This window comes from Oryzias latipes, chromosome 6, assembly GCF_002234675.1.
Source record: "Oryzias latipes chromosome 6, ASM223467v1".
NCBI lineage: Eukaryota > Metazoa > Chordata > Actinopteri > Beloniformes > Adrianichthyidae > Oryzias > Oryzias latipes.
In genome coordinates, this window is record NC_019864.2 from 27860060 (window position 1) to 27873380 (window position 13321).

The 13321-nt window shown below is 39.5% G+C and overlaps 1 protein-coding gene across 1 annotated transcript; it reads left to right on the forward strand.

Annotated features, from left to right (window-relative positions):
- Window positions 1-4947: 4947 nt before the first annotated feature.
- tat (tyrosine aminotransferase) lies at window positions 4948-13125 on the forward strand. The gene is made up of 12 exons (XM_004069824.3): window positions 4948-5065; window positions 5567-5871; window positions 5969-6073; window positions 6210-6277; window positions 6382-6540; window positions 7261-7399; window positions 7493-7545; window positions 10364-10516; window positions 10705-10833; window positions 11381-11464; window positions 12226-12324; window positions 12426-13125. Exons 2-12 carry the CDS (start codon window positions 5574-5576, stop codon window positions 12564-12566), a joined length of 1428 nt encoding a protein of 475 aa, XP_004069872.1. The 5' UTR covers window positions 4948-5065; window positions 5567-5573; the 3' UTR covers window positions 12567-13125.
- Window positions 13126-13321: the final 196 nt, after the last annotated feature.

Consider the following 13321-nt stretch of genomic DNA (forward strand, 5'->3'; position numbering starts at 1 on the left):
ATGAGCTCACCGGCTCGGACTGAATAGTGACATACTGAATGTACACTAGGCGGTTAGAAAAACAAACAAGGGTAGGAAAAGTACAGAAGTTGAGTGCAGAGGTCAACAGCTGACCCTCTTCTCTCTGTTTGTTAAGGTATTTGCTCAGTCCCTCTGGAGGATATGAAAAAATGGTCCATGTTTGAGGTAAACTGAGGACAGGATCAGTCTTTGACCCTCAACGAATCAGAAAATGTAACCTTGAATGATCCTGCCCAGTCAAAGTTCTATTCTGAACTAGGGAGGGGAATATGTTTATTTTATTGGATTTTTACTTTAAAAAAAGTTTAGAATTAATTGTGCATCAATAGGGTACAACTAAACGAAATGGTTCCCTCTAAAAAGAATTGGCAGCCATGCTTTCTGGATGCTCTGGGGTTTTTTTTGAGAAAATTATCACTGTATTGCTAAGATCTAGGTTTTTCAGAAATAATACAATTTGTGATTCAAAAAGTGATGTTTTCCCAATCATTACACTCTATAAAAGTATGTTGAAGCATGGGGCAAACAAAGATTCTTTTACTTGGGAAAAAATGTTATCACATCGTGTAAGGAGTCAGCTGATCATTAAGCTCTTGAGCTATGTCAGAATTCCTTCACTACCCCCTAACCCTGTGAGACTGTCCAGTGTCCTGTATTTTAACGTAATTTGAAAACGTGTGTTTTATTTAAAGACAAATGTGTCACGCATTTGACGAAGTAAAAATCGAATAAATGTGAACATTTGAAGACTGAAAATCCACTGAGAATGAAAACTTGAATGATTTCAAATGCAATGCATTGTGGTCAATGTTCACCAATCTAACGAATCAACCATTGACTATATATGGGAACTGGACGGAATGACCCCCCCCCCCCTCCCCTCCCCTCCCTGGTGTTCCAAACAGGAAGTACCCGCTAGCTCAAAGAAGCCAAAATCCCATAGATTTTTATAGAGAAAAACAGCTATTACAGAGTTATTCTTTTGGTCAGAACAAAATTTCTTGCTGGGATTTTTTTTGTGTGCAAAGACTTCTGGGAAATAGATTTGTAACACCCCAACAAAATGACAAATGCCCTATATAGTGCACTAAGGAATTCAGACACAACCACGATCATTGTGAAAGACAGGTGCGTCTGAACAGGTAATCGGCTCCTATGCAGGATGGTGGTGGGTCCTGAGAACTAGTGTTAGAAACCCCCAAGCAGGATACATCATCGAGGAAAAACAACCTTTTTTTTTTCGTACACCAGATAATCTTTACGTAACTACTAAAAACAGAACCTTATCGTTTAATTGACCAGCTTGTTTTTTCTTTGTTTGTTCATTACGGGGTTCAAGGTAATGCAGTTTTAATCTTGGATCAAAGTTTCACACCCCAAACTTCTGAGTGCAAACTCAACAGTTGATACATTTTATGCCACATACTGCACATATGCAGTAAAATATATCAGAAACTGGAGTAAACTCATCACCATGTCTCGTCTTGACCCAACAATGATCCCAGAAAAATTGGATTCCTGTTCCGTATATGTAAAAACCCCGAAGTGGAGCCAATGTGAGCCAAACCCCTGTGCATCAACTATACATTCCTTGCTTAAAAACTGTAGAAGTGATGAGGAGGGGGTCAGCAGGACCCTGATAGATTAGAATGAGCTGCATTGTGATGAAAGCAGGATGAAAAAAACACTTTTTTGGGGTTGTTTTTTTTTCAGGTTGTTTTGACCTTTTTGGACTGATAACGTTTTTACCTTTGTACAGTTTGATACACTAAACCGAAAAATTACTGTATAAAAATGGGAAGAAAAAAATATATAGTCCCCCCCCCCCACACACACACACAAAATGTTTTTGAACACTTGGTTCACATCTAAATCCAAAAGAAACTTCAGAAATATGAACTTCTGTTTTATGGTCCAGGTTCCACCCCCCACCCTCCTACCATCCTCAGGGTGTTTTGACCACCAACTATAAAATGACTGAGCAAATACTGACCCCCCCCCCCCCTCCCCGAGCTGTTTTTCAATGTGAGCAGTATCCCGTAGAGGGAAGGAACCCCACAATGACTGTGCAGTTTTCTATTAGCTGAGTGTGGACCCCAAACGCACCAACGCCCCCCAAATTAGGAGGTTCTTTGTTTTTTTCTCAACTTTAGAGGAAAAACGTCTTTTTAATCCATTATAAGAAAATCATCTTTTTATTTTCATTTGAAGAAGTTTATTTCAACTGAAGAATCTACAGTTATTCAGATTCATAAAGTGTAAATCTTTAACTGTTCTCCTGTTTTCCCTCCTTTGCCTCATTGTGCACATAAGTGATTCGATCCATGTTGATGTCGTAAAAAGCTGGGCAGAAACCACTTTGATTGAGCGGCTGTTACATAAGCAGTCATTTTCGGCGTAAGGAATGTTTAAATGTTTTAACCCTTAACTGTAAAGCAGAGAGAGAGAGCTCTGCTCACAGCAAAACAGAATTTTAGCCGGGGAAAACGTGTCAATGGATCAAAACATTTCAGCATTGTCAGCGTGTGTTGTTTGGATTGGCATCCTTTTGGGTTCAGAGAACCTAACGGATTCATAACATGTTGTTTTCCCCCCCTTGACTGAAACTGTGTCATGAATGAGTAACTTTCTGTTTGGGCCGTGAGGTAAATCACATGCAGGGACTACGTATACCATCAATCATTTAAAGGAAGTTCATGAGGCAAATATAAGTTCATTCACTCCTATAGAAAATGTGGGTTAACTGAATATCAGTTAGAGACCCACTCCATTGAAAACTGTGTTTTTGGTGTTTTTAACATGTTCTTGTGGCATTTTTCCTCATGTGGGAGGTGCGTTTCTTTGTTCAAATGGTTGCGAGTCAGGAGCAGACGAACAAATACAGTTGGAAAAAGCTTGTAGGTGTTAAGTGGATGCTACAACACCAAGCCACAAGCCCTCTGCTCTGCTCCATTCTGATGCATCCACTTTAGAATGACTTTACGTCTTTGTTTTCCTCATCTGATCGCCATTTTAGTTGCACCTGTAATGTTAGGTTGGGGATGTGAGGGGCTGTAAGCTTGCAGGAGTGAGTGGGAACCATCCAAAGGTATGATGGGAAGTGTGGGCAGCCTCACACAGTACCAACAGTCCCGCCAGCAACTCAGAGGTAAATTTCTAATTGCTGCTCTGCAGGAGCTATGTCCTAGAAAATTATACTGGTTTTTAGATTTTGGCTAAAACCAAAATAATCATAATTAAACAAATGGGAATGTTTTTACAATGGATTAAAAGAGAATCTTTAAAGTTATGTCACTCGAACCATGTTTTATGAGTGGAGACGTTAGCCTTTAGTGGAACATCACCAAACTTTAAGTGGACAGTTTTGGCACCCCACAAAGTTGATACAAAAAAAGTTTATTTATTTATTTTGGGCCTTTTCTGATTCGATGACTGTTTGCTATTTTTGTTTCAGTGGCTTTTGGAAACTGGACTTGAATTGATTAAAAGACCCACTCCGATCATCTATTGATCTGTTTTCAAAGCGTTCCCAGTGATCTTTTAGTTATAATTGACGTTCTTAGCCTAAATTAATAAAAATAAAAATAAAAAGCAACTTTTTTTTCTAAGACATAGTTTCTGTAGAGTGGCAGGGGTTCATTAGAAATTGACCTCTGAGTTGTGGGTGGGACTGTTGCCCTGCACTGAGCTTCTCTTCTTTTCCCATCATCCCTTATACTCCCTCTTTTCACTTTACAGTCCATCACAACCCCAACCTAGTAGTGGTGCAGCAAAAATGACGAGCAATATTGGATAGGAGCTATCCAGACGCACAGTTTAGATCCAGATTCCCACTCAGGGGAGAAAAACAAAGATGTATATGGATTTATTTGTCTGCAAGTGGATGCATCTGAATGAAGCAGAGCAGGGAGCTTGTGGCCCGCCAACTGTGGCACCTACATCAGGGCTTCAAACTTTTATGAACAACATTTTTTTTAGTCTGCTCCTGATTCACGATTTGAATAAAAGACTGAGAAATGCAATTCCAAGCTTAATTTTCTTCAAACAAATGTCCTTCATCAGAAGACAAATGTTACAAAGCCATGTTAAAAACACCAAAAATGTGATTTTCATGGGATTTTATGATTACTAATGCCTGTCTGATTATTACAATTTTAAATGTGCTGTAGAGATAAAATTAAGTAAAAGAATCTGCAGATCAGTATGTGTTGTGCACTTTCCCCCCCTTTGTTTTAGTTTATTAGCTAGATTGTTTAACATTATAATAAATTCAATCAAATAAATTTGAAGTTGCTTTGTAAAAAACATTCATCTCTAAAAAATGTTTTTAATATCATAGACTATAGATCCTTGTGCACGTAAAAACATTATTTAGTTCAGTCTCTGGGGCTCCCAGTATCTTATTTTTTGGTGGAAAAAAAACGTCAGGTGTTCGTCTGAACCTCAGTTCAGGAAACACGCAGTTGCGTCATTTATTACACAACATCTGCGCGCGTGGTGTCATCCAGCTCCACGGGGTCACGACTCTGAATCCTCTAACAGATAAACACAATGACACCCGAAGAGGCTGCGGGCCGCTCACGCGCGTAGTGCATTCAAGATTCCATTAGGATGCTTTCCAAAAAAGCTTCTGGGATGTGTGACCCTCCTACAGAGGGAGAGAGGCAGTAACTGAGGCACAGACACATCCACGTTTTATGTTCGGTCCCGCGCGCCCTCAGCCATGACGCATGACAACTAAACTCATTGATCCTGCGCGCGGCGCGGACTGCGCCCCCCCCCCCCCCCCCCCGCGCGCGCTCCATAATTGATACCATTAAGGTGGTGTGGATCAGTGATGGCTCTCAGTGATGCAAAGGGGGTGTATTGGCTCAGCCCTCATCTTCCACCAATGGAAACAGGACGAGGGTTCGACACCCATATTTAGGAGAGTTTTATGGGGAGGAACCTATATAAATGCATTCAACACTCTTCTCTGCATTCGCTCTCAAACCTGAAACATCTGTGCATCTTACTTGGAGACAAAGCATTCAATTTAACCAAAGTAAGTCGATGATTTTTGTCTTTTTATCATATGTAAGACATAAAGATAGTTATTGTGGTTATTTTAAAGCAAGTTTAGGATTTTCTGTTCAAAAGTGGCTCAACTTTTAATCATTTATTAAATAAATTTTTACCAATTGCTTAAAAAATCTAGTTTGGCCAAATATTTGGAATTTGTATCTTTTTTTTTAAAACATCGATTTGATTTCTGGAAGAGAATCTAATGAATGAAATGGTTGCAAACTGTGCCAAAAATAATTGCTTTGCAATTCAGAAAAATATTTATAGGAAACTTTGGGGAAGCTAAAAATACATAAGAAAACTTTTGGGATTTAAGGTTTGTTTTATTTTGTTTAATGATGTTTAAATATTCTGCACACTGAGAGTATCTTATTTATTTGATTAAAATGTGAATCCAAATGAAGTATGTAAAAAGCTGAGAAATACATTATGTATTGTGTTAGGTTTTGCAGCTGATGTTTTCCTCCCGTTTTCCTGTCAGTTCAAAGATGGACAACAAGTCTTATGTGGTTCAGATGACTGGGAATGGAGTTCACGGTAAAACTGTGCTGACGGCCAAAAGCCTGAGTGGGATTGGAGTCAACGGGAAGGGCTTTCACGGGAACGCTCTGCAACACGTCAACGTGAACGGCAGCCTGTACCCGGCCAAGGTGAAGAGCCGCAGGCTGAGGTGGGATGTGAAACCATCGGAGATGGCCAACAACACCCTGAATCCCATCAGGGCCATTGTGGATGGAATGAAACTCACCCCAAACCCTGAAAAACCCATGATTGCACTTTCCATAGGTAAGTAACAGGCTGTTGGCTACAAATGAGGAAAAACAGAGTCTGTGCAATATAGTGGGTTGAATACGCCATAAATTTGTTCAAATTTAATCGTTAGGCGATCCAACCGTCTTTGGAAACTTGCCTACAGACGATGCAGTGATTCAAGCCATGAAAGATGCCATTGATTGCCAAAAATACAATGGCTATGCACCTTCTGTGGGTGAGTAAAGTCAGAAAAAACACAACCGCATACACAGAATGAGGTTGTATTCAGAAATGGAAATGACGAAATGTTGGAAGAATTGTAGAAGAGATGGTTGTGCATCACTGCTGACGTGAACTGATCGTACTCCCAGGTTACCTGAAGAGCCGGCAGGCGGTGGCCAACTTCTACAGCATCCCACAAGCTCCACTGGAAGCCGAGGTGCTCACTCTTCATCCATTTTAGTCTCCATGACGACGCTGGTTTATAAGAAAGTGAATAGATCTGTGGTAATACAGGGGCTTTAACCATGTTCCCTCTTTCAGGACGTGATTCTGACCAGCGGCTGCAGTCAGGCCATTGAACTTGCTATAAATGTCCTGTGTAACCCCGGGGACAACATTCTGGTCCCGTGCCCCGGCTTCTCCTTATATAAGACTCTGGCTGTGTCAGTGGGGATTGAGGTCAAACTCTACAACCTGCTGGTAAGCTAAGGGTAAACGTTTGGATTCTGTGATCTAATGAGTGTTTGATAAGTGTTTAAATGGGAAAATCCCTTTTCTCCAAACAAATTGAGAGGTTTTATCTATAGGTAAATTAGTCCATTGGAATAATAATAATAAGGAAAAGCTGGTTAAACCTAATATTTGAAAAACCAGTTCAGCTTTGTCTTAAACTAATTTATTGATTCAGGCCCAAAAAGAAAGAGTAAGGAAAAACTTGTCAAATTACAGTTAAAGAAACATTTTTCATTTAATTCTCATCATTTAATGTGTGGGAACCTTAAGAGCATCAAGATGTTTGAGCAAAGGTATATTTTGAGGGTCAGTTTTATATAAAAAAAGGAGACTAGGCACCATAAATGCTCTGCCTTAAAAATGTAAAGTGTTATTTTTATGTGTAGAATCTGAAAGATTGATTAGTTCCAACTTAACAAAAATGAGGAAAAAACAAAACATATACTAATTTTAAACATGAGAAGAAATGCATTTAGTTTTCAAAATAGTTTTTTTTATGGGTGACACTCTGATTAAACACCCTGATTGCTAAATGGGCTCAGATTTTGCCAAAACATTACATAATTGATGTATTTCAGGCTGCTTGTAAAGCAAAGGCACTGAACTAATTTCAAAGTATTTCTTCTTTTGAGGAATATTCTGTTCAAATGAACCGGTAAATGCATGTGTTGTTTCCTTAATCTGCAGCCGGATAAGTCCTGGGAGATTGATCTGCAACATTTGGAAAGCATGATTGATGAGAGGACTTCCTGTTTGATTGTAACCAATCCCTCCAACCCGTGCGGCTCCGTCTTCAGCAAGGAACACCTGCAGAAGATCCTCAAAGGTCCGTCACGCTGCTACCCAGCCTACCTCAAGGAAAAAATATACACAAATATTTGAAACATCTGATAAAAATGTCTGTTTTTGTTTGTTCTAGTGGCATCCAAATACTGTGTTCCCATTCTGGCCGATGAGATCTACAGCGATATGGTGAGCACGACTGCATGTTGGCACAAATAGCATCTCGATAGAGGTTGGCAGGTGGACTTGGCTCTGGGTAACACCAGCGAGGCACATTTTTCTCCCTGGTGACAGCAGAGATTCTGTTTGAGTTGGTGGCATTTGGCCCCGCTTTGAATTATGGGTTCACAAACCAAAATCAGCAGAGGGAGGATTAGGGGCCGTGTGACAGATGAGCAGGAGCCAGGAAGGTCAGCGGGGGCAAGCGGAGGATGTGAGACAGAGTTGCTGTTTTTCATTCAGACAGACTGTTAAAATGTGCTCTGCCATTCTAAAATGATGTCATTATTGAGACTTTTTTTAATATAAGCTATGTAAAACTATGTAAGGATTTTAGACATATTCTGACACAAACATGATAATCTAAAATAATCAAGCGGTTTGGCTTCCAGTGTTGTCATTACTCAGAATTTGTTTTTGCCTCGTTGCTACACATCGATGAGTTAAACCTTTAAAAACCTTAGAACAGTTTATAAAACAGTCAGTTACTTAATTGACAAATCAGGGACTAAGATTTAGTCCAGAGTAGTGTTCTCCAGAACCTAAATCCTTTGTGGTTCCAAATCATGCTTTTTTCCTTCTCCTAATCACAAATGGAATTCCTCAGGGAACCATCTTGGGGCCACTTTACTCACATTTTATATGATAAGTTTCCAATACAAGGACATTTGTCATCGACCCAATGCATATCCATATTGTAAGTTTATTTGAGATAAAGAATTAGACTAAACTGCATCTCAGACTCTACAGGCCTCAGTTTTCATGTAGCTGTTACTGCATCAGAACCAAAAGTGCAACAGGAGAGCGGTGATACTCCGGTTTAGTTTGTTGCTGCTGGATTATGATAACTTCCAGTCACTGAACTAAACGGATTTGTGTACTGACGTTTTCCAGGCTCTAATGCAATGATGCTACAGTGGGCAGCCAAAGTCCAGACCTTAACTCAAATACCAGTAATCAGGTCTTCGTGATCCGATGCATGAAAACTGAGGCTTTAATCCTCAAAGGTCCAACAAAGAGACGGAAAATCAACAAAAACAAAGACGGGCATGGCAGGGGTGGAAGTTATCTGCCGATAAGTCATTCTGTTGTTGTCTTCCCAGCTACATGCATTTTTGGTTAATGAAAGTTTTTAAGCATTTCTACACTAAGACTTACAACAGAAAACTCATTTATGTTTTATACTAGCCAATAAACAGAAAGTCCTCACACTTGGGAAACTGGTTTAGCATGACATAGGTTTGTGTTTCTGCTTGAAGCAAAGACGGTGAAAAGAATGAAAAATTAATCATTTTAGGGCAAATAAGAACCAGGAGATTCTCACTTTCAAGAATTTTTCTTGAATCAGGATCCTAGGATCATAGACGAGACGCTTCCTAAGACTGTTGGTGATCATGTCAGTTGAGCTGAATTCTTTTAATGACGCCTTCCGCTTTGGTTTCTCTCTTGATGCCTGTGGGTGGAGATGGCCAAACCGTCTGCAGTTTCTGGATAAAAAAATTAGAAACTTCTCTACAGATGAAAGACTGAGTGATGCTTGGAGATTTGTTGAAGCTGCTGTTTACTTTTGAAAGAGTGTGCCCCCCCCCCCATCCACTGGCATCATCTGAATATTTCACATTAAACATCAGCAAACCAGAATGACTTTGCACTTTCTGGCCACATATGTTTGCAGTTAATGCACATGTCTAGTGTGGAGCAACAGGCGGGGGCTACTCTGGGGGGGCTTGTTTGCTCTGCAAAAGGAGGGGGGGGGGGGTGAAGGTGTCTGCAGGGTACAGTAAGACTCGCTCAGCGGGACATCACAGCCCCCCCTCTCCTCTGTACACCCCACAACACTAAACTATATTTATATTTGTCGGGGTTTGACCCCCTCCCCCGGGTTCGTCCAGCCTTTCCAGCAGCTCCAACTTTAAAAAGAGGATGTGGATGAAACCAAGAGCCAAAACGTGCTTGAACTTTTTAAGTTACACAAGCCCATTACGTTTGGTGATTGCTGTTATGTAACTCGTCTCTGCCCGACCAATAAGACGCGGGGCAGTGCCTCATTCCACGGCCTCTTTACGGCGCTGCTGTAATGAAACCCAGCTTCTTGGCTAAAGGACGGCATTCTGGGGGAACTGCACTTCTTTATATTCTTCCCGTTCCACCATCTCAATGATCAAGATTATGAAGAATGTTTCTGTATTTGTTAACTTTCATCTATCCACGCTTCATGAATGCCTTATCACTAAAACCGCTTCCTATTATCTTTTGGTCAAAGCATCACAGACAAATCCCGGTTCAGGGTCATTTTTGGTCACCGTGGCCAAATATTTCCAACTTTTGTTTGCTCTTTCTTTTTTTCTTTACACTTTTTAAACAGCCTCATAGTCTGGGGGCATCTTTTCACAGCTTTTTAATTTAACCTGTTTTTAAATGAAAATATAATTTTTTAAAATGCAAAGTCCTACACTGCAAAAAAAATAAAAGGGCCCCTTAGAAATAAGTCAAAACTTCTTACCCCATTGGAAGATTTTCTTTAAATAAGCAAAAAGAATCTGTCAATGTAGTAAAAAAAAAGTTTATCAAAAATTCCAGTTAATAAAATGTGTTTTCTCAAACTAGGATTATATTGATATTGAAAAACTTTCTTGATTTTTGTGCAAGAAGGCATAAAATTAGACGATACTACTTTTCACTTGCTCAAGATTTAATTTTTGCAGTATTAAACCTTCTTGTCTTCATATAAATTTGGTTGTTTTTGCTTTAAAAACACATTTTGTGCCCATAATTTGTTACATTGAAGGTTTTCCCAGGATGCAGCAGCCCCTCTCTGGCTTGTCTCAGCAGTGACGTTCCCATCCTGTCCTGCGGTGGTCTGGCCAAACGCTGGCTGGTCCCCGGCTGGAGGCTGGGCTGGATTCTGATCCACGACAGGAATGACATCTTTGGCTCTAAGGTGCATCTTCATTTTCCCATTTCACCAAAAGTACAGAGAAGCTTCAGGAAAAATAAATGAACAAAAGTGATTGGGACCCCTAATTTATCAAAAGATTGTTAACAATTGTTCAGGACTCTTCTGGGGCTTCTAGTTGGACTTGATGATGGCAGAGTTGTGACTGTTTCACCTGTGTGTCACCTCTGCAGATTCGTCAGGGCCTGGTGAAGCTCAGTCAGCGGATTCTGGGAGCCTGCACCATTGTCCAGGGGGCGCTGGAGAGCATCCTGAACAACACCCCTCAGAGCTTCTACAACAACACCATCAGCTTCCTGAAGGTGAAGGGGAAAAAATGGAAATATTTTACATACACAGTGATCCTGCATGAAGAGATTTATTTGAATAAACTATAAAATAAAAGTAACGATTGGGGCTTAGCTGTGTAAGAATAGCTTCTTTTGATGCAAGTGTAATCAATTCTAGTTTTAAAGCTGCACTCAAATTTGGTATTTTATTGAGAATGCTAGAATGCTTTAGTAAATTAGCCACTGCTGTGAGCTGATTGGCCTTTTGGCCCCTCAAATATAATTACAAAAACCCAATTTTCTGTTCTTTTGTGTGACCACCGAACCCCATGATACTAGATCTAGCAATCTGTATCATGATTAAAAAAACCAAAACAAGTTTAAACCCTGAGTATGAATTCAACCTTTTACTGCAAGTGTAAAACACGAAAAGAGCTAAAATTATAATGTTAGCGTTCATCATCCAGTGAAATCCGGCCAATTTGGTACATTTACAAATTATCCTATTCTGGTTTTTGTAGTTTATGACTTGAAAAAAAACACACAATGAAACTGAGTCAGATTTTTTTGTGTGTTTCAGTCAAACTCTGAAATCTGTTACAACCAACTGTCCCTTGTTCCCGGCCTGAACCCTGTGATGCCTTCAGGAGCCATGTACCTCATGGTGAGTTTGCTATTCTGGACTAAGATTCACAAATGTCTATACATCCCAATACAATTTAGCGTGTTTTTAAAAGGAGATCATCCCCTTTTTTCATTAAAATGTTGATTGATGTGTCGCTACATAACGTTTTCTCAGGATTATTCAAAGTTTAGATCCAACTATTTTGGTAAAACAGTAATAGACCATATCATAATTGTACAGGGCGGCCGTGGTGCAGCGGTAGGGCGGTCGACCCATGATTGCAGGTTCGATTCCCGCCTTGTAGCCCATGTGTCGAAGTGTCCTTGGGCAAGACACTGAACCCCACCTTGCCTCTGGTGGGAGGTTGGCGCCAGTGTTTGGCAGCGGAGCAGCCACCAGTGTGTGAATGTGTGTGTGTGAATATGTGTGTGTGAATATGTGTGCATGGGTGAATGGGACTGACTGTAAAGCGCTTTGGGCCTTCGAAGAAAGCGCTATATAAGTATACGCCATTTACCATTTACCCCCACATGTTGGGGTATCACTTTATCATGACCATTTCTTTCCATCATTGTCTCTTTTCATCAAACCAAATTAGGAATTTTTTTTAAATGCTCAACAGTCAGACGACAATATTATTCATATTTAGGCCAGCTGCTGTGATAAATAAATGGTTAAAATACACAAATGATATAAGTTATGTTCAATTGTTTTCATATATTCTTCAATATATTATAATTTTAAAGTATATGTTAGTTTAATCTTATTTTTTTGTAATTGTTTTGTTTACTTTTAACCAGGTTGGGATCGACATGGACCACTTTCCAGATTTTACCAATGACGTTGACTTCACTGAACGACTGGTGACAGAGCAATCTGTCTTTTGTCTGCCTGCTTCGGTGAGATGCTCACTTTATTTCTCAAAATCGATTTCATTTCATTCATAGATCACAAAGACATTTTAATTTAAAATTTTTATTTTATTTTTTAAAATATCCAGGCATTTGAGTATCCCAATTTCTTCCGCATCGTGGTGACTGTACCTGAGGAGCTGATGCTCCAGGCGTGTGCTCGCATCAGGGAGTTTTGCCAGCGTTACTATCGCCCCCACAGCTGCGACAGCAATGACCTGGATCAGTGAAGCAGTGGCGCTATTGTGTACATCTCTATGGATGCAGATCTAAAAACAAAAAACAAATACTTTGCTAGGACTCTACAAAATTTAAAATTGGTGTCACAATTGTCATGCTACATGTCATTGCCATGGCAACAAATCCTAAAAGCATGAAGTCTGATGCTGTTCGTTTTCGATAAAAAAAAAGGAGCAAATATTTATGTTTTTCACTAGCATCCAACGTTTCACCACCATCCAACATTAACGTTTTAGTACATACATATAACTTGTGCTTCATATTTCATACCTCAACTGCAGAATCTAAAGGCTGCACAATCTACATGTGATAGCAGGAAGTACATACGGTTATTTTTGTATTAAGAATTAATGACCATTTTTTTTATTTTCTGGCCAGAGTTGGACTGCAATGACTTGTTCTTCATCAGAACTTTCCTTGTAAATAGTATGTATGTTATTGTTTAACATTACAAGTACTTTTGTATTTTCTGCTTTTATTTCAAGCATAAAATGTTGTTTGGTATTTCTTTTTTTATATGACTATCTAATAAAAAATACTCAACCAGCAGTTACTGAAGTTGTAAAGAACTGTATTTTTTCTGTTTTCTTTTTAAAGGCATGAAGGCCATACATCTAAGTGTCACACAGATACAATCTCCCTCCAAGATACACTAAGAAATTTAAAAATATAAAAAAACAAACGATGTCACCAATTTCTGTGTTGAATTTATAATTACACATACTGTAAAGTATTTTCTATGAAG